At 40.2% G+C, this 21,988-nt stretch overlaps 1 protein-coding gene and 1 long non-coding RNA gene across 2 annotated transcripts in view; one reads left to right on the top strand and one right to left on the bottom strand.

Moving 5' to 3' along the window:
* Nucleotides 1-3,076: 3,076 nt before the first annotated feature.
* Nucleotides 3,077-21,988, bottom strand: part of LOC116329736 (recombining binding protein suppressor of hairless-like protein) — a 25,536-nt gene continuing 6,624 nt past the window's right edge. Inside the window, exons 4-13 of the mRNA XM_039612635.1 lie at nt 16,955-17,089; nt 15,634-15,704; nt 15,407-15,522; nt 12,604-12,778; nt 11,301-11,460; nt 10,137-10,224; nt 6,651-6,791; nt 6,347-6,502; nt 6,091-6,194; nt 3,077-4,824 (exon numbers count right to left, since the gene is read on the bottom strand). Of these exons, the coding sequence (XP_039468569.1) occupies nt 4,524-4,824; nt 6,091-6,194; nt 6,347-6,502; nt 6,651-6,791; nt 10,137-10,224; nt 11,301-11,460; nt 12,604-12,778; nt 15,407-15,522; nt 15,634-15,704; nt 16,955-17,089 (1,447 nt within the window). The 3' untranslated portion in view covers nt 3,077-4,523. The remainder of the gene's footprint in view (nt 4,825-6,090; nt 6,195-6,346; nt 6,503-6,650; nt 6,792-10,136; nt 10,225-11,300; nt 11,461-12,603; nt 12,779-15,406; nt 15,523-15,633; nt 15,705-16,954; nt 17,090-21,988) is intronic.
* Nucleotides 9,539-11,188, top strand: LOC120440312. The gene is made up of 4 exons (XR_005613159.1): nt 9,539-9,837; nt 9,932-10,035; nt 10,417-10,729; nt 10,816-11,188. It is a non-coding gene; the product is annotated as an uncharacterized LOC120440312 (long non-coding RNA).

Below are 21,988 nucleotides of genomic sequence, written 5' to 3'. Positions count from 1 at the left end.
ACATGACATTTCCTGGTGCCACTAGGTGGCGCTCTACGTATTCCTGACAATGGGCATATCAATCTGTTCAGTGCGGGTCTGACATCATCCCTGTAAAATCTGGTTCTGATCAGCCTGGATTTCATTGAGTTACACTAATTTGTTTCTTCATGGCGAGGCGTCAATGTTCGCCATGCTGCTGGGGTCACACCCTTCAGCGAAAACTCACAGTTTTCTCTGTAACCCAAGACCAACTCCTTAAGGCTTTCCTGGAGAAATTTGAGGCTGCAGATGTCACCCATTACAATACTGTACCCCAAAGTGTAAAACATGACACTTCCTGTTCCCACTAGGTGGCGCTGTCCCTGATGTCAAATATGGCACTTGAAATATGTTCAGTGGTGGAGCCTTATCATATGTGTCCACTTTGGTCCAGATGGGACAATGTATGACAGAATGAGAGGCAATACGATTTTCATGGCGAGTCATCGAAATTAGCCGTGGCGCCACGGCCTCACCGTATCCCGAAAACTCAAAAGCTCCGCAATTTAACATGGCCCAGGTGTGTAGTTGGCACTGACCAAATATGAAGCTTAAACAATGAAATCCCAAGGAGGAGTTCGAAAAAGTTCGAGGCATGGAAATGGCAAAATTAGAGCCAAAATGTCACCTTCACTTCCAAATGGCGGACTTCCTGTTGGGTTTGCATCAATGGGCCCACAGACTTTTGTTCGTCTTGGCATGATACACATGTGTGCCAAATTTCATACATGTAGCTCAAATGATGTGTTCGTGGGGCTGCATTTAACAAGGCATAGGTGGCGCTACAGAGCCATTTCCCAATGCTCATATGTAAAACCATTAAAATACAAAATTTTTCACCAGACCTGGCATGTGTGCAAAATTTCATGAGTTTTGAGCATGTTAAAGCCCTCAAAAGGCCATTCATTTCAATGAAAAATAATAATAATAATAATAATAATAATAATAATAATAATAATAATAATAAACAGAGCAGATACAATAGGGACCTTCGCTTTCGGTGCTCGGGCCCTAATAATAATAATAATAATAATAATAATAATAAGAAACAGAGCAGATACAATAGGGCCTTCGCACTTTTGTGCTCGGGCCCTAATAATAAGAAACAGAGCAGATACAATAGGGCCTTCGCACTTTTGTGCTCGGGCCCTAATAAATGAGAATATTATGCGATAAAGTTTTGTGAGGTTTGGCATGAAAATCATTCAAAAACAGTAAATTAATTTGTTTATTTGTTTTTAATTCCTGCCTGTAGTGCAGGGAGACATTTACAGTGAACTATAAGGGGAACATATAAGGTGATTATTAGTATCAAAACAGATTTTTAAGCAGAATATGATGTAGGAGCAGTCTGCGCTGTGACTGGCCGGTTGGTCGTGTATGAAGGTCTGGTGGTCCCTGAGTTTCTCGATCAGACCCTCCCTCTCTTCACGTCTTGTTTTTGTGGAGCTCTCTCTCTCACACACATTGTTGCTGAGTTCCTCTCAGGTCATCAGATTAATATCTGCCTGCTGTTCTTCAGAACAGGTGCAGTGAAGTCACATTTTCACTCAGATAAAAAAGAAACTGCAGGCGGGGAGAAATCACTGCAGCGATGCAGCTTTAACAAATATGAATAAGCTCCAGCTTATCTCCCTTCCACGCATATTAAATCAGGTGACTTGTGTTTTTTGGATTGTTGCTTGATCTCAGTGAAGAATGAGCTTCCACAGATAACGCCCGAACTCAGGAGAAGTCGCCGTGTTAAGAATGAGAAGTATGCGAAGGCTGAAAAGAATGAACTTTGGGGTTTACAACAGAGCGATACGGCGATGCGGGAGGTCCTGCCAAGCCTCTGTGATGATCCCCTGCTTCACTTGGTGGGACCAAAAGAGCTTTTGGTTGTTTTTTTCAGCCCAAATTTAATTACTTGTAATTTTACTTCCAAGAATCAAACATGCAGCAGGAACAAAGTGAAGAAACAAGTCAAGTGAAATCAGATTTGCTGGTTTGGTGACTTCAGTCGTAACCAGACACTTTGATTAACTCGATTAGCAAAATAAGAATGAAGATTAAAGTGTGAGGGAGGCTGTCATCACCGTGCTGCTTACATCCTCTCTAATGTGTGGTGCAACAGAAGATCACACACAGTTCAAACTACAAAAGGGAACACATAAACCCGTTTACCCCTGAAAAACAGTCAAATTCCAGTCTGTTTTCTTCTGCTTATCCACGTCAGGGTGGTGGGGGGGCTGGAACCTATACCCGGCTGAGACACTGCAGACAGGCTGTCGCTGGGCCAACACAGACAGACAAACATTCACACTTACAGTCAGTCTGGAGTCACCGGTTAACCCCCCATCTGTGTGATTGGAGGTGGAGTACCTGGAGAGTTTACAGAGAAAAGCCCCAGACTGGATCAGAATCAGTAAAACTAAATGATGAATGTGTGATGAATGTCCACTTAGTGTCTATTATTAACGTTTCTTCTTCTTTTGCTGTGGGGATCACCGCGACAGATCATCTGCCTCCATCTGACCCGACCCTTAGCATGCTCCTCCTTTTCTACCTTCATGAATCTTCTCTCTGTTCTTCCTCTTTTCCTCCTGCCGGGCAGCTCCATCTCCAGCGTGTTTAGTCCAGTGTATCCACCCTCCCGCCTCAGCACATGTCCCAACGATCTCAGCCTCGCCTCTAACTTTGGCTCCAAACTGCTCGACCTGAGGTGAAGGACTTATTTCTAATCCTGCAACTCCCAGTGAACATCTGAACATCTCCAGCTGTTTCACATCAACATTAACTCTGGATGTTTCTGATCCAATATGGAAATGTCATATTTAATAATCCACATGTTTGATTTCTCAATGATTTTGCACCTATGCATTACAATATAAGACTACCATTTTTACATTAAGTGATACAATTCATTATTGAAATGCATATTATTCTGTATAACTTTTTCCTCGAGTTATTTGAAATACATTTTAATGCTAAACAACTTGAAATAATACTGGTAATGGTAAATGTACCAAATGATTTCTTGTCTAATATTCTGATTTCCTGTGGGTCTCCACTCTCCTCCACCTTGGTCTTAGTCCCGTTTGTGCTGCTCTATTGGAAATAAAATGCTGGAAATATCACTAGTGTGTAACATGTAACACAGAATAATATTCTCACAAGATTTTAGATTTATAAAACAAACGGGCCTTGTTCTATTTGATAATTTGACAACAGGTTTTATTGTTTTGACTTTTCTACATTCAGATATTTCTTGAGTCCATCACTCAGCGGAGCAGCGCCTCTGCTGACACTTTGATAACTTGAACTGTAATTCTTCCCATGGGTTTAATATATTTACATTAACGTTCACACACAACCAGTGAGAGACCGACACCCAGACTGTTTGTCACAGAATATTGGGTTCAAAAACTTTCCCTCAGTGGGCAAAATGGGAAGTACATCGTTTTACTTTGCTCTCAACACACATCCATGCAAAGCCAGGAACACTGAATTTAGAGATTAATTTTTTTAATGGACAAGGATAAAGTGATGTTTAATGTTCAGTGTCCTTCATAGACTCTGTGGTGAGTCTCTTTATCGGCCTGCCATCAGTGAGGTCAAAGGTTAGAGTCAAGCTTTATTAGCACCTGGTTTTAGAACGCAGCTGTTTTGTTCCACAGGAGCTTTAATCCAACAAACCACAAAGTCATCCTACAGTCTCTGTATGAACCTGCCAGATGTTTGGGCAGCTGCTGCTAATCTTCTTTAAATGATCACATGAAAATATTCAGATGTGATGAAAGCTCAGGTTTTATCTGTTCTTATTTTGGATAGCTGCCTTTATTACCTAAGAATTGTATATAAAAATATTAATTTTCCTTAAACTCACATATGCAAGGATGTAGTGATTTATTTTTATCAATGCCAAGACTTCTTCCTGCCAGCGTGTTTTCATCGTACTGCTGATCGACTGAGATCAACACAGCTGTACATCCAACAAGTCTGTGCTTCGGTTTTGGTGTTGAAAAGTCTCTTTTTTATTAGTCTCTCACTAATTAGCAGGTAAGCAGATTAACAGATGTGATCACATCTGGCTCCAAAAAAATAGTGAGACTGAGGTTGAACTGCTTACGTAGAAGCTTCAACAGAGAGACATCAGTGACATCAGGGGGCGTCAGCCATTCTTTTTTTTTTCCATTTCATCTCCTGTTTCCTGTTAACACTTGTCTAAAGCTATTAAAGGCTTTTAAAATACACAATTTCTGTCAAAGAGCTTTGTGCTGAAGCCTCGATTAGAAATCACAGATATGAAAAGTGTCATATTAGTTTCACTCACGTGACCGAGGAACCTGTTTTCATTCGTGTGCACTCGTATCCATGTAAAACTCTTACTGAGCTTGAAGAAAACGCTTTAATTTTAATGTGCAGAGCAGATGGAAGGAAGGTAATTATGATGTCACACCTGTCTCCAGTTCAGCTATTTGTACACTTTATGTTTTCTGTGATTCCTGTAAACAAACGAGTTAACTCTGCATGAAGAGGTGAAAATTGGCTCTGGTGAACTCCTGATGGATGGTCTCCAACAGGATGTCATCGTCTTGTCCTCCACCCATCCCTCCTTCTCTCTTCCCTCCTCCGGCTGTCATTCGGGCCGACGGGGGCGGCTGGAGCTCAGGCGTGTAGGTGAAACTGTAGGAGGTGCGATAAATCAGTCCATCCAGTCGGACGAGAGACAGAGGGACGGTGATGACGCGCCGCAGACAGCGCCAGCCGTCGCTGAAAACCGAAACATCAGGAACGACGCAGAGCAGAGATTTGGGAGACCTGAGAGGAAAAACAAGGAAATGAAAGTTGGAGCTGTGGTCTGGAAAATAAATGAGAAGACAAACTTGGAAAGTTGCCGACTGCTGTAAACATGTAAGGAGCAGGACGTCACTGGAAGCACCAAAAATGAACCAAAACAAATGAATGATGAATATAAAAAAGTTGAAGTGAAGACCTTTTTAAAGACATTAAACTTAAAATGTAACCCGTCTGTATAAACTGTGTTATAGAAAGAGGCAGGATGAAAAAAGAAAATACAGTAAAAGGTATAAAAATGTAACACATACAAAGAAAAAGAAAAAAATGCAAATGTGAAATTTTTCTATACCCAATACTTCTTCAGTTTCTCCTTTATGAGAATTTGAAAGAAGCTGTTTAAGTTAATGAGCATAAACTAAACATAAACATGTGGCTGATACGAGGTCTGAGCAGACAGCAGACACTGTGAACGCCCTTTTAGAAAATATTTTATTTGAACCTATATTGTGCCTCTGGCTGGCCTGGCAGGGAGGGATCATGTTTCTAATTGGCTGCAGCTTCTTGCACAAACAGCACATTGTGAACGGCTGTTATTCACACACGCCGCTGCAGAGCTGCGGAGATGTTTGCAGAGTCTCGCGGTGAGCCGCTCTCACTGAGACCCTGACTTACGATGCCTCAGCACTTCAGGTGTGGGATCTGAGGTGGATCCTGACGTCAGAGGCCCGTTTTACTTCGGTTTGCGTCACATGAGATTCTGTGAGAGCACGGCTGGATGTCAAGTTTCTGTGGTGTAAATTACAGATGCCCACATAAGAGTTAGAGGGAGGATTGTTCCCTGTGAGCCAAGCTGAGTTCCTCCTACTGATGTTCGGTTATAACATAAACCTCTTTATACATCGCTCTGGTCCAGGCTTGGCTCAGACTATCAGGGCGGATGAATACGGGTAAAGTGGAGAGTTTTTTATATCGAAGATGCTCATCATATTTTCCCAGAGTCCTGAATTTTATTCTTGAAAAAAATATGGAGCATTTTTCTATTTTCAACAAAAAATAATGAATAAAACAATTTTTTTTAGAAAATTCCTTATCAAACTGTGAAAAGTCCCTCCAGCTGTGAGCACAGAAGCTCCGCCCCCTGCAGGGTTTCAGGCTATATAAATTTAACAGGTTAAGTTTTTAGGTAAAAGGCGCCCTGTGACACTATTTTCCAGCTTTATATTTCTATCCTGCTGAAGCAGCTTTCCATGATTCAAAGTCAAAGCCGACTTGTGATTGCTCGCTCACTTGTACATGGTCTCTGCTTCGCCGTTGCCAAACCAGACTTTGAGATGAGGAGTGAAGTTTTCTCCGTGAATTTCCAGCATGGCGACGTGCCCTCCACCGTTCACCTGCAGGAAGAAAAAAGGATCTCTGGATCTCCTTGTTTTGACTGAGTGGTTTGCTCCATTTCTAGCTAACAGCACATTTTTCTCTTTTTTAAATAAAAAAGTAGAAAACACATGAGAACCACACAATGTAAAAGTTTGTCTTGGCACTTCACCTCTAACCCAGTGACAACAGGAAACGGGCTAACTGGTGTCGTGATACAAGCCAGTCCCTGATTGAAGGTGAACTCTACGACTTCCACCCCAATGATGGTCCAACAGGACCCGTCATTCAGCACCACTTTGCTGGGATCTCTGACGCTGAACGGGGCCTGAAGGGAAGAAAAAGATGGAGGAGATCGTTAAAAGGAAGAAACACGCCAACAGGACAAGAATGAAGGTGTCAGCTGGAAGAAATAAACAAAGGCAGGTGGAGGACGAATCGAAAACAAAGACTGGGAAAGAGAAGAAGAAGAGTACCTGGTACTGTATGATGGCGTCGTTGGTTAGACACAGATAGGCATGAGGGTTGTCTCTGAACTGAAAGGCGCACTTGTGGAGCTGAGAAACGGGCTCGTCCACATCTAAGATGGCGTGCTGCTTGTTGACCTTTCGAATCACCTGAAGATGAAGAACTTTAGCTCAGACAGTTTTGAATAATTAAAGTATTTTCCTCAATAATAACAACTTAACTGTTAGAAAAAAAGGAGCTATCAGGCATGAGATGGAGGGTCACTGTCAGTGTTGGGCAAGTCACTTTGAAAAAGTAATTAATTAGTTACTAGTTACTTCTTCAAAATGTAACTGAGTTACAAGATTCTAAAAGTAATTAGTTACTTGAAGAATAACTATTGCGGTACTTTTAAAAAAATGTTTAACCCTGTGGGGTCCAGGGTATAATTGGCCATTTTAACTACTTTTGATTTTCTCTCCACATTTTACCTTTAAAAACTGTTTATTTGCCTTGTTTGGTATCATTGTTTTCAGCACAACCTCACGTGTCTGAATTTACAGTTATGTTTTCATTTTGACAGACTGTATTAACACAATTGATCTAAAAATCAGACAAAAAACATAAAATCCGAGTAGACAAACTTATATTTTTACTGTAACAACCACAAACATGTTTATTGAATCATATTTCATAACTTTAAATGCAAATATTCTTGCTGCTGTTACACCCAAATTTCCCCTTGTGGGACAATTAAAGGATTATTTTATTCTTTTCTATTCTATTCTAAATATAAATGGTCAATTTTAAAATCATATGCACAAGTTTTGCAAACAACAAAGTTATTCGCATCCATTTACCTTTTACCCCTTTTATTTATAACCACTTCAAACTATTTACAGAACAATCAGCTGTTCTTCAATAAGATGCCACACAAATTATTTGGCCACTCCAAAAAAATCATTTCTGTCCACTATAAAGGAGAACATCACAGCCTGATACCTGCAGGTCTGACAGCAGCAGGTGTATCACTCCTGTTTCTACCTGGAGACAGCAGTCGCCTCATTGTTCTGACACACAACACAAAACTATCCACAACACTACACACTAACTACACAAGACAACACATTAACTACACACTCCAAACACGCTAAACGTCACAAATCTCACATCTCAAAACTCGCTCTCTCTCTTTTTCTGCTCTCCCCCTCTCTCTCGCTATCAGTCCTAAAACTTCCATATCATATTTTGATTGGTCGACATGCTGCATTCTTCCACCAACAGGAAATGGCTGCTTTTTGTTTTGTTTTTTTATTTTTTGCTCATAAGCAGAGAGCGCTTGCTAGCGCTGTCCTTAGACAGTAAACGTGGCGAAACTATTGAGGAAAAACACGCGTATATATTGTTTATCCTGACTCTGGTTTTAGGTGGCCTGTCAACACAATTTAAAAACTGGTATATAACTGGCTTACCACGACTACTTTATTCTTCCTCAGTCAAACAGCAGCACTCATGCGATTGTTTTGCCCCTGTCACTACCCGATCCGTACCGGAAACCCAATCGGTACCCCGCATGCGCGAAAAAGGTGGGTTTCGGTGCGGATCGGGTAGTGACAGCCCCTTAGCGCCAGGTGTTGTGCCAAAAGTGATCGTGATTACCGTCCGCGGGGCGCGCGCAGCTGCTTAAAGCTGTAGCGTCCCAGATTACTTACAACTACTTCCGTGCAACTGATATAAGATGCGGTAAGCTGAACACCGCTTCAACCGTCTGTTTGTTGAAAAATAGTAACGCGACCGCATTTTCTTGTTAGTAACTGTAACGGCGTTGTAACGATAGGAATAGTAATTAGTTAGATTACTCGTTACTGAAAAAAGTAATGCTGTTAGTAACAGCGTTACTTGTAACGCCATGACTGGTCACTTTGTATCTGTTCTAGCAGCTCTTTGAGGCTAATGTGCTAATGTGGCTGCAATGACAGTCGGAGGGCAGGACTGTAAAATAAACAGTGAGCAGCTGTCTGAGATAACACAACAAGCAGAAACTGAGCGATTCGGGTTTTAAAAGATGTACAAACATCAGCCAGGTGTATCTGTGGAGGTTGCACACTGAATTAACTGGTGTTTTCTGGCGCTGAGTCCAAACCTCAGTATTAAGACACTTAAATGTACCCTAAACTGCACCACGCACACAATCTGAAACACTTTGTTCTCATGTTTAAATCTGCTGAGCATTTTGTCTTTACATTCATCTTCACCTCTCGGGTGCTGAACGCCGACCACGACCACCACAGTCCAACGCCAGCTTTCTCTGTCTTTAAACAAACCGGCTGCAATAGGCCTCAACTACAAAAACATATAGAGGTGTAGTGTGTGGGTATACCCTCACTAATTACCAGCAGGCCAGCAGCTCAGGGTGTTATGACAGCAGTTTAGGAAGTACAGAGAAAGGGTGTGCTCAGCGAAATGTGACCGACTGCAGTGCAGACGTTTGTCTAAGAACAGCTCAAACTGGAAGGATATCTTTGGGATTAGCAGCTTATGTAACACCTGCACAGACACACATCTGGAAGTCATTCAGTATTGAGCAGCAATTATACCTTAACTGATTTTATGGTCAAATAATTACCTAAACTGCAGAGCGCACCCATTTTCCCCACTAATTTCCAACTATAGATGGTTATAAAGAGCTTCTTTTGTTGATAAGATGTTGAAAAGTCAACATTGATTAATCCAATTTACTTCCAGGTATCTGGTGTCTCGCTAACAAACACTTCAGCAGTGTGTGCGCTTTGGGATTTAAAGATTCTTAGTAAACTAGCAGGATTTTCCCAAATCTCGTGGTTATTGTTTTAATATCCTGAGATGAGCTCAGAATTTCAGCCAAGACTTCTGAATTTACAGGGTTATTTAATCTCAGTGGTCGATTGTTTCATGTGTATCAGCCAAACCAGAAACTAGATTTAGAAACATAAACTGTGGCTAATCTGGAAAACACTCCATGTGTTTCCCCCAGAAAAAACAATTTACTGCCCCAAATTTGCAACTAATGACACCAGTGGCTGTGGGAGGGGCTATTCCTAGAAATTTCCTAATGCCTTACAGACGCAGACCTGAGATCCAGTCTGACACAATTTTCTTTTCACAGAATTAAAAAAAAAATCATTTGATTCTCCAGTCTGTAGAAATGTGGCATGGTTGGATAAAAGGCACTGAAAGGTATCTGGTATTTCTATCATGTTTTCTACAAGGTTTTTGGTGTCATTATTTACAGTCTTTTGTTTCTATCATCTCACTGTGTCGTCCTCTGCAGCTGTTTGACGGCACTGACTACAGCAGAGGTTTTTAAAGCTTTGGCTCAGTGCAGATAAAATTCACCAGAATACCAGTGAAAGCACATATGGTGGACAATACAAGGTATGTACTATTTACATACGCTCTCTGTGTGTGTGTGTGTGTGTGTGTGTGTGTGTGTGTGTGTGTGTGTGTGTGTGTGTGTGTGTGTGTGTGTGTGTTACCATGGGTGGCAGAGCTGCTCCAGACTCGGTGCACACTAACTGGACCACACAGCCGTAACAGATGAAGCCTTCGCTCAGCACAAAGCCCCTTGGTCAGCACACTGGTCATCCACTACACACACACACACACACACACACACACACACACATACATGCAACTATGCATGAATATTCATATTCCTTCCAGTGCAGCACACACACACTGACTGTGAATGTCTGCACTTGAAGTCATTTTCAGCTTTATTACATTTTTTCCTTTACATGACTTTTCTGCTAACAGAGGACAAACAGACCGTCGGTGTGCGTGATCGAAGAGAGGACCAAGTGCTGATGGATGAATGACTGAGGTTTGGGTTTTGGTGGTGGGAGGTCCGTGCACACAGGGCACTGTGTTAAATAAATAACCTCACAGATCTTTAAACTGACTCTTCTAGACTTTACTGAGGACTTTACTGTGAATAACCGCTCGCACAGTGACTGTATTTATGCAGGATGGCTGCAGGGCGAGAAGACACGTCTGCTGACTGGAGGATACAAGTTTGACACCATCACAGACAAATCAGAGCCTGTTTTCATAGATGAACCTCAGCAGAGTGTGTAGTGTCCTTTGATTTCTCACACACATGACACTGCACGAATCCTTCCACATGCTGTGTTCCTACTTCTCTGTTTGGTTTAGGTGAGGATGCTGGATGAATAAAGCATCCAAAAGACACCATGAGGACCATGGGGGTAGGTTCTGTTTGGGGACCCAGAAACCAGCCGAAACACTTCCTGCCTATTTAATTTGTATACAACAACTTCTACCTTACCTGCATCGATTTATGGAGGAGAAATTGGTAAAATAACACAGTAAGAGCTCTTAAGTATTCAGTGTTGCTTAACCATAATTGTTCATTCAATGCAATAATTTTACTGAGTGTGACTAAGAACAAGAAGCTCAGGCAGTGTAACTGTGCTAACATCCTTTATATTACATTTACAGTTTGAGGGTAAATGGCAGTTTTATGGGATGTCTGTGTTCTACATTCTTGACTCTGTTTTTCAGTTAAAGTCAAACAGTTAAATCATAAACTGAAAACATTATGACCTTCCCCGTATCCAAAGCATGTGTTTGTGTGTGAATATAAAGCTTTGAATCTACTGTACTGTTTGCACACATGCTGACGCGCACACACACACTTACCCATGGTGATGGTGAAGGCCGTCCAGTGTCTGGCGCTCGCTATGAAAGCTCCTCTGTCCACCGAGAGGTAACGAGTGCTGACGGTCTGAGAGCGTAAACGGTTAAACAAAGCCACCCTGGAGCAGGATGAGATGCACACTGGAAACACACACACACACACACACACACACACACTGTTAGTGGGATTTAAAAGATGTTTGTGTGGGACATGTTACTATTGCTGAGAGGCAGTCTGAAATGTAATGATATTGAACATAAGAAATAAATACACACAAGCTCTGAGCGTGGCTTGGTGACAGTCATGTGATGGAAACTGATTTTAATCAAACACGTTTTAAAAACTAGCTTGGTTGATAAATATACCATAAATATAAAATAAACTTTGTTCTTATGAAGCAGTCTTGGAGCGCTCCCTTATTTCACATATTTAAAGTCTTAACTATAATCTTGTATCTCATCTTTTCTGTTTTCCAGTGTCTTCTAAATCATGTTTGGGTTTCAGTTGGGATGCGTTCATAGAGCCACACATCTCTCTCTGAGCATCATGTTTCCTGTGAGCCTTTTATTAAAATAGAGCATGTAAAATGATAGGAAATTGTCTCAGTGTGTGGGATGAAGGACAAGTGATGAAAATTTAGTGCGGTTCCACATAAAGTGAGCCACCTGAGAACCTGTGAGGCACAAATATGCACACATGTGTGTTTCCATCACACGTGTGCTCAGGCTTCACAGCAGCTCAGCACTGTGGCATCACAGCAAGAGGATTCCTGATTTGGTCCTTCAGTGAGGAGTTTGCATGTTCTCCCTGCGTCTCTGCATGTTCTGGTTTTCAGGTTAACTCCCCTCTATCAGCACAGGCTGAACTAGGTCACATGAAACCAGAGACCACTGAGACTATCCGTGTTAAACTTAGTCATTCTGTTTGTCCTCACATGAGCTGACAGAGACAGTTTAAACAACACATTTTCCCTCTTTTGTTTCTGAATGAAATCATTTTCCATGATTTTACTCAATGTCAGTTTATTTTGGCTATTTTTTTTTTTTTGCTCATTTGTGTTTTTCTTTTTACTGTATTTGTTACCAAGGAGACCAAAATAGTAAAAATCATACTAATGTCTAATTGCTAAAGAAATTATAACAGACCTCAAGAGAAAAACAAACACAAATATCCAACAAAGATGATGTGAGACCTTTTCAAATGTTCATTTCTGCCACTTATCCTCAGTTTAAAAATAAATGGAAATCCCTGATGTGTTGGATTGAAAAGTGGAATAAACTCACGATCAGCGTTCTTCATGGACTGTCTCTTCTGGGAGGGTTTGGAGATGACTTTGATCATCCGGCTCTGGAAAGAACCCACTTCCTGTCTGTTGCCCAAGAAGAGGCGCAGCAGCAAGCAGAAATGCTTCCTCTTGTCCTGATCAGAGATGAACAGCGACTTGGCGCAGGCGAACATCTGCTGACGAGACACAGACAGCATGAGTGTGAGACTTATTGCACTTCACATAATCAGACGCAGGAGAGGAAAACTCTTCAGGAATGTTGTTTTTCATAAATAACTTTAATTGAAAGAAACTTTTTCCGGTTATTTTTGTTCTGCTTTTCTCAGCATTTAAAACTTGGCTGAAGGATTGTACAGTAAAGACGAAGCACATCTGTTTCTCCATCAGTCAGTAAATAAGCGAAAGGCCGGCGCACGAGCAGCGTGTTTGCAGCCGTGCAGTTTTTCTGTCAGACGCGACTGTTTGTTGAGTCAACAATGGCCTGAAATAAAAGGTTGAATGCTCATGGCCGAGTAAACACACACAGGGCTACAGTTTGCTCAAACACAACAGTTCATACATCGTCTTTCACTTATCTGCTCACTGTCAGACAACCGGCCTGAATGAAACTCATTATCCACATATCTCACTTATCTTAACTGCACTACTGTATAGTTCTGTTTAAATAATCATTCTGTACATACAATAATTTTTAATCCTACAACTGTTTATAACTTGCATAGTTCACATTTCTGTATAACTGTATATCTCATATTTCTGTATAGTTTTTTTATTTCATATTTATATCCTGTTCATAGCCTGTACATACTTATAGTTATAGAATATTCATAACATACTTCATACCGTGTACATTATAACATACCATAATAGACCCATTTCTGTAATATACTTACACATCTATATTATTGCTAATATATATTGTAATATATCTATATCACGGCTAAAGCACTTCTGGATGGATGCAAACTGCATTTCGCTGTTCTGTACCTGTGCATGTGCAATGACAATAAAGTTGAATTCTATTCTATTCTATTCTATTCTATGCTATTCTATGCTAAGGACTCTTTTTACTCTTGTCACAGTGTAATATAAATGTCATGTGTCATATGTCGTAAAAAAATTGCAGACTTTACCTTTAATATGAGGTAGTTACAAAAAAACCCCACAAAGCAAAACAAAAGTATACGACGTGTACAGCTCGCTGTGAAAACATTGGTCGGTTGTTTAACGAGTGTAACAGACGATGTTTATGACAGCGACGTTAATAACTGTGTGTAAAACCTCAGAACTCTTAACAAAGGTGAGGTTTCATCACTACTGCTTCTTTTCAGCCAAACCAACGTGGTGACAAAGAAAGGGAGTAGAAACTTCAGATGTGTGGTTAGGGTTGTGAAAGGACTCATTTTAAACCAGTTCATGACTATTTTTGTTCCTATTTTTGTAGTTTTGGTGCCTAAAACTAACCAAACAGCCACTGAAAACACAAAAAAGATTAAATAAAAAGAAAGAATTTCTCAAACACATTAGACATTAACACCAGTTTCCTGCGTCCTGTGTTTGATCCTGACCTCCACTCTTTATCTTGTGGCAGATGAAAACTTAAACTGTTGTGTTTCTGATTGCTGCTTGTAGACTGAGTGCTGGTCACTAATCATGTCTGGCAGTTTTTTTATGCACTTCATCTGTTTGGTGATGCACTCTGGGTAATTTGGGCTAAATGTCACATATTCCTGTGTGTGGATTGTAGAAATGAGAACCAGAAGTGCAGAATGCAGGAAGCAGATTTCATTTAAAAAGTGAGTTTTTAGTGCAAACACAAGGAAAGACAATGGCACAAAGGACAGAGGAAAACCAGCATTACACACACACACACACATATATATACACACACACACACACACACACACACACACACACACAGTGGAGACAGGTGGGGAATGAGTTGAAAAGCAGCTATCAAGACGTTCACAAGAGAAGGAAGTAAAACTTCATTCAACAAACAAGAGATCACAAACTAACAAAGTAAAACAGGAAATAACAGAAGAACACAACTATACAAAGGCAAAAACAAAACAACACAAGTAAATTCATACTTAAAGAAACTCAGAATGTCGTTTGGCGTTCTGAGCGTTACAGATGATCACAGTGTTGCTCTGTGATGCTGTCACTCCAACACTCTTATTCCACTGAGGGGCAACAAAGACACTCAGTGTACTTTGTATCAAAAAAGGATTTAACATTAACTCGATGTGCAGGGAGCTGTCAGGTATATTCTGATTTTTTACACTCTAATATCACGTTTCAGAGCCGTCATGTTACCAAACTTCACTTCCCATTGATCAAAATTTTAGTTAGATATCAAAGAAATGATCATTTGTGATATGTAAGACTGGAAATGTAATAGCAATAATTTTGGTCAAATTACTCTGTAACTTTGCATAATTAATTAAACTTTTGCATATGGGTATTACTGACTTTGTATTAATATTTCAGTTTAAACATCAGGGTCATTATAGCGTCTCTAATCAATTATGTCTGAAAATAATAAACTAATAAATTTTGCAAATCTTCAGAAAACTGTTCAGGACAAAGACATGGATGGATGTAGATGGATGCTCTCTGGTGCCACCTCAGCCCCCATCAGTGAACACCTGGAGATGAATTTAGAGGATAACTAGAGGGACAAAGGGAGCGTAAATCTCAGAAAATTGGTGTCACAAAAGGAATTTTCTAACCGCGAACGACTGTCGACATAAACAGACAGCACAAAGGTTTGCTCACGGCCACCGGAGAGCTCTCACCCTGGAGTTTGGCTGTTCATCGAACACCAGTTTGAATGTGTCTGCCTGTGACTGACTGGAGCTGTCCAGGCACATGTAACCACACACTCGATACACAGAGTCGCCATAACCGGCCGCTGGATGGAAAAAACAGGGAGAAGAAAAACAGCAGTTAGTGGAAGAATGTAAGACATTATAAAATTCACCCAAATTTTAATGTAAAGTTGACTATAATCATCTTTATTTACCTTTTAAATGGTCCTGCATGACTTTCCATCCATGGCCAGTGATGTAAACACAAGGAGGAGGGCAGAAGAACCTGTAGGTGATGCAGAAACAGTCATTGAAACAGCAGATTTTATCCAACTAAACCAGTTCACGTGCTTGATTTTACTAATCTCTACATTAACTCAAGATTTTCTTCATCTGTTCATTAATCTGTTAAAATCAGGTGAGTCTCATGTGTATTACAGGTATTACAAACGCATGTCGTGCTCAACATAAAGCACCAATAAGTAATTAGAAGAAGCTTGTTTGGTCACAACTCTAATTGTCGTGCATAATAATGAACTCTGGTTAAAGAAGGTGAACATGCCAACAATTCACAACAGCCTTTTTCAGCTGCATGAATATGACAGCTCAAGGCAGTTACAGGACATACAGGAGAACAAATTACATCATGAATAATAATCTTCAAAAGCATATTGCAGGACAGAATATGACCTTAGAAAATTAAATAATAAAGGAGTTTTGATCACATGAATTATCCTTAACATACAGCCTGGCTTTCATGAAACTGGCTGCACATAAAAAACTGCAAATAAACTTTGCAGTTTCTCAAAAACTCAAAAAATATATTCACCTTCCTGCGTCTACTTCAATTCCTAAATCTCAGCTTTAATTTTAGTTTCGTGTGCCAGTAGCTGGCTGTTGCTAGAGGTGAAATTACTGGTTTGTTATTAAGTTTCCACCAAATTTCAAATATGTTGCAGATTTCTTATTAATGTCCTGCTTTCTGTGACTTCATGTGTAAGTAAACAGGATTTCTTTGGGGTTTGGGTCCAAAAGAAATTGTCTGTTGTAACTCGAGGAAATCATTTTATCACTGTTTTCTGTGTAGATGTTAAAGTAACTAAGAAAAAACTTGGAAACATGAGCCTGTCCCTCAGATCTTGTAAAGCTGAAACAGTCAGACGAATCCGTTCGTTAGGAAAAGATTTCTGTGTTGGGTTTAATAAACTGTGTTTATGCTGTAAGTTTATTTGTGTAATGTCTTGATGCATGCTCAATCATCATTGATCAGTGGTTGTTGACATTATAATTTGCATATTAATGATCATAAACTGACCTCACAGCTCATTGTTCATGCAGTGGTGCTTGTTTCAGTTATTGTGCAAATGTACTGTTTATAAAGTTGGGGAAACCTGCAGTCAGCTGAGACTGAAGAAGTCACCTGGATGAGTGACGAAACGTTTCTCCCACTGAAAACGCCACGTCCAGATGAACAGAATCAACTGTTTTTGGATTATTTGTGTAACCTATTTTATTTCTATAAAATCATCACCAAACCTTTTCTCATTGCCGTAGGACTTCTGAGCGACCTTGGCGTGCAGGATGGTGACACTCTGGTCTGCGTGGGCTTCTCGTCCTAGATCTGCTGATGCTCCCAGTAACTGACAGCCTTGAAACCCAGAGTTCAGTCTCCTGATTGGACGACAAGGATGTTTGTCACAAAGAAAAGCAAAAAAACAACACATAGTGTGTTTGCGGGGGAAAGCCAAGATTCTGATGGTGCTCAACAGAAAAATATGTATAAAAGATCCTAAAGTTTTGATGGAGGTGCGAATATTTGGGGCAAACTTTATGACATAAAATATCTCAGCAGCTGATGGTTTATCTACAAGTGTGAACATTGATGGAGCACTTCAGGAAAAATCAGGGGTCACAAATATTCATAATACAGGAATGACCAGTGCTCCAAAATGTCTTCAATCACCATCATGACCTGACTTAAAATCAGGTCCGTTTCTAAACTCTGTGTGATGTCTGCAGCATCTCAGCCCACTTTGGTGTTTTTCACAGAAACTAAATGTGTGCGAGAAGCTCACTGGCATCATAAACGAACACATGGACGTGGTTAAAGTGGTGAAAACCTGCTCGTTTCCTTAAAAAACAATGCTGAGTGACACATGAATGAAGCAGACTAGAGTTTTACCACCATGTTATCAAGAAACAAATCCAACTGTAGTTTGACTTACAGTTTTTTTCATGTTCCCACAAAGTAGCTCAGACTAAGCACACAATTATCATCAGCAGACACTCCATCCATCTTTAGAAGAGACTCAACAGCAGCAGATATAAATACAGGCAAGCCAAAGATGGGATAACAGTGTTGTTAGAGACTCATTAAAACATGGAACAATTCTTTTTATAGCTGGAAAACATTCGCCTGTTTCCACCAGCACAGGAAGAAAAGACAGGAGACGCAGTAATTTTCACAAATTTAAATGCATAAGTTAGTTTCAGATACAGACTCAGGACCATATGAAAGCAAAATAATCCTGTCTGATCAGAGCTAGTTAACTCACTGGTTACTTGTACAAAGATAACATGTTAATACACATATGCTGATGCAAATACATGCAGTTTATTATTCAATACATGCTACTTTATATGTAGTTTAGATTTACAGTTTAGATTTATGGTTGCTTTTCTTTGTTGATCACATGACTTCTGTATTTACGCTTAATGCATTTCTTTTTCTGGCCTCTGGTTTCTCTTGTTTCATTTTGTTCCAGAGAGCATCTTTGCTCATGTCTGGATTCATATTCATTATTTTAGTAGATTTACATGTTCACAGTTCAAAATAGTCAAAAAGATAAACTTTTAGAGCAGGTTGGACTCCTTGTACCTACACTGACCTCACTATTCGAAACGTGGGCCATGTTTAATATGAACATATTCCAAAGGAGATATATGAATGCATATGCATGTTTGTTTTTCTTGCAAATAAAGAGAAACATGATTCAAATGTAGGCAGAACTTAAAAGCTATTGTTTAATCACATTATTTATTTCATGTATTGTTCATTTTCTCCTCTGATTGACATTTAATTAAAAAAAAAAACCCTCAAAGTCTTATTTCCAGTCATTAAATTTTAGATATTTCATGTTTTGACAGCAGGTAAGTGAACAGCAGGTAAGTGAACAGCAGATAAGTGAACAGCAGGTGAGCCACTGCCAGAACAAAACTAGACTAAGTGGACAAAAGATTCCTGAAGCACAAATACAGACTTTGGTTTTCTGAATGGACATTTAGTATTTGATATTATGTTTCCACTTGCTGGATTTTTTTGTAATTACAAGACAACAAAGCATCACTTTAATCAAATAAAGGCTTTACACTTAGATTTTATTGCTTTTTCTATTCATTTAATCCTGAGTTTGAGCAGGTCATTTACAACTTTTTTACTTTTTAAACTGTTCATTACTTCTGTTAACGCGGCCTTAGATTTTAAATGCTGAGCTGAACAGCAGGCAAAAGGCTTAAAGAACAAGCTGACTGACCCCGTGTAGCTCTGTAACAATAGCGCCTGTCACATTAGCTGTGTTTTCTCCCTGCTGTAGCGATGTAATGAGGAGCCAGACACAGAGTTACGACCCCGGGGCCTGGAGTCTGGAATGCTACTCCTAATGAAGACTGTCGACACGAGAGGAGGAGAGGAGAGGAGGAAGGTGAGGGAATAAGGAAGGACTCAAAAGACAGCTGAATTATGTAAGTGGTGAAAAATCAACCTGCAACCATTTCCTGTGGCAGCAACCAAGTTCTCACACAAATTTAAGGTAAGAGCGCATACTTTCTATTCACAACTATTATCTGAATATTAGGATATTAAGATGTGGAGAAACTGAGAAGGACTAAAGTCCCAAACATAGATGGTACAGTGGATGCTTTGAGCTTCACATGCAGACTTTTCAGTCAAGAAACATGACTTCACTTTTCAAGCTTTGCATAGAAAGAAATTCACGTTTGAACAACTCATAAGAAACTTTTTCCAATCATATTATGGCAGACAACAAACTATAATCTCAGTTCTATTACAATAAATTTAACACCACGAAAAAGGGAAAAAAAATCATGTATCACTTCTCTTTCTTATAGTTTATATTATTTTTGAACCCCTAAACTGTTACTGAGCAGAAAAACCATGTAGCAACTATATTATTTGTGCACCTGGAAAAGTCACTAAATATACAAGTCCTTCTATGATCTCTACCCTGATGATGATACATGTATTCAGACCAGCCTGGTCCCCATTGGGGCGAGTGGCTGCTTGGCCAGCTGTACTGAACATCAGATCCTACTAACGCCTCTCTCCACGGGTCAGGGTTCAGACTTGAATGGCTGTGTGTGTCTTCACCAGTTTGTAGTTTAAATTAGACCTTCACATTTTCACAGGTCAAAGGGCCAGGCGTCAGGAGCGCGGGGCTCCTGGTATTTCACACCAGGAACACAGAATGAACTGAAGAAGGACGGGGAGGGTGGACAGAAATACACTCGCATCTACATCCAGATGTTGTTCTAGTACACAAGTATTTGAAGGTTAAAATGACTACAATTATTGGGTTTGTTAGTATGATGAACTTAACATGTGTCTGGGTCCTAAAATCCACAAGTGGAAGAAAAGTTTATAAATTAGAAGTTTTAAAACCTTCAGTAAATTTACATCCAAGCTGGTGACGAGCCGGAGGTTGATTAAGAAAAAGTGTATTTCTCGACCGGTTGTGAGTGGCTGCTGGAGTTTCGAGCTTGCGGCTATTGTTTGGTGAGACTGGTCACATAGAAAGGACTGCACCTAAACCCTCTTTCTGATTGCTGGTGTTTCCAACAGATTGCCCAGGTCAGTTATAGTTTGCATGGAAGCGTCGACTTGTCTGCAAAAACTCAACATTTACTCTGTGAGCTGTAGTAAAACCTAAAAAGTGGGACGCAAACTGAAAACAGAAAACATTTACCTTTAAAATACAAGCTGTACCTTACCAACATGTTTTAAACAGTGCAACTTTTACTTTGAAGGCATTGAATGGCATGTTTTAGTTACACTAACGCTTGACTAGTAGGTTCGCAGTGTTTGCAGCCAAGTTATGGTCTTCCATGCAAACCAGTAGGAGGTTTTGGTACATCATGTGAAACCACTTTGTGACCAATTTTATTCTAGCGACTGCCAGCAACCTCCTACAACCACGTGCCAACTGGTTGCAGAATACATGTTTTCCTAGCAACCCGTCTCTAGGTCTGCATGGGGCTTTAGCAATCAGTTTCACAACTGCCAGAAACCTTCAGCAACCACCTGCAACTGTTTGGGATAATACTCATTTTTCCTTGGCGACCAGTGGCTGCCAGATGGTCGCCTGTGTGACTGGGGCCTTTCTGAACTACTGGTAATGATCGGTTGCTCTAGTTTGGACACCAGTGTGTGTTTAGTGGGCTGACTGGTCTAGGATACGATTATGGGATAAGATGTTGCTTCAGCCACAACAGAAGTGTAGCTCCATGTCATAGACAGTATATAAAAGATGGCTGTAGCTTTTAAGTCTGAAGCGTGACAGTGATGTGGAAATACCTTACATAGCAGCTTTATTTCTGATGACCAGCAGGGGGCGACCATTCTGTTTGCAAAATAAAGTCCAGTTGTATAAGAGTTTATTTACAAATGCTCCCTGCAACTCCCAAATAAAAAATGACAATGAAGTAGAGTATGCTTCAGGAAAGACCTACCTCAGTACTGAGGACTCACTGAGGACTGTGCTGTTTGCCTCCATATCTACCTGTAATCTGCTCCTCACTCATCACATCTGGGTTCACAAAACCAAGACAGAAACAGCTTAAATGCACAGCTGGAGGCTTTGAAACTGGACCTCAGTAACTAAGCCGTGATGCCAAGTTGGATACATTCATCTTTTATATACAGTCTATGTTCCAGTCTTTTTCAAACTAGATTTAACTTTTTATAGCTAAAGGCCAGAAAGACAATAACACACAACCTGATTATATTTTCAGGTCACATGACTTATTCATAAAAGCAAATATCATATCACGTGTAAGAGTTTAACACAAATATCATAATTCAAACTGTTTTGGTTTGTCTGACATGAACATCGACATCTCTGAACATTTCCTGCCACATGGGACTCGTTTTCTTTGGCATAAAAACTGTTAATGTAATCACATTACTTTAGTAATGACATTACAGTTACAAAATTGAACATGAGAGAGTTACTTATCAGTCACAAATTAGCTGTAAAACCTTGTAAAACACTTGATGAACTTTATGAAGCAGAAGCATTTGTGCGCTCGTGCGTCGTAGCAGGTCTCATCTCTCCAAACTTCTGCGCGCGCTCAACATTGTTCGGATTTCAAAGGCCAGGGGGCGGAGTCTTTACCTCCCCAAATACTTCTCTTGGCAGTTTTATACCTCCTCACCATCACTGCACCACTTCATTCCAACAGTGAGTAAAACCGAGGGAAGGTCAGCGCGGCAGAAACACGAAGCTGACCTGAAACTTTTTCACGTCCACGCGCTCATTCCTCACCTCCTCTCAG

This window comes from Oreochromis aureus, linkage group 5 (assembly GCF_013358895.1).
Source record: "Oreochromis aureus strain Israel breed Guangdong linkage group 5, ZZ_aureus, whole genome shotgun sequence".
Lineage (NCBI taxonomy): Eukaryota > Metazoa > Chordata > Actinopteri > Cichliformes > Cichlidae > Oreochromis > Oreochromis aureus.
The sequence above is the reverse complement of the archived record's forward strand: the minus strand, read 5'-3'. Positions and strand labels throughout refer to the sequence as shown.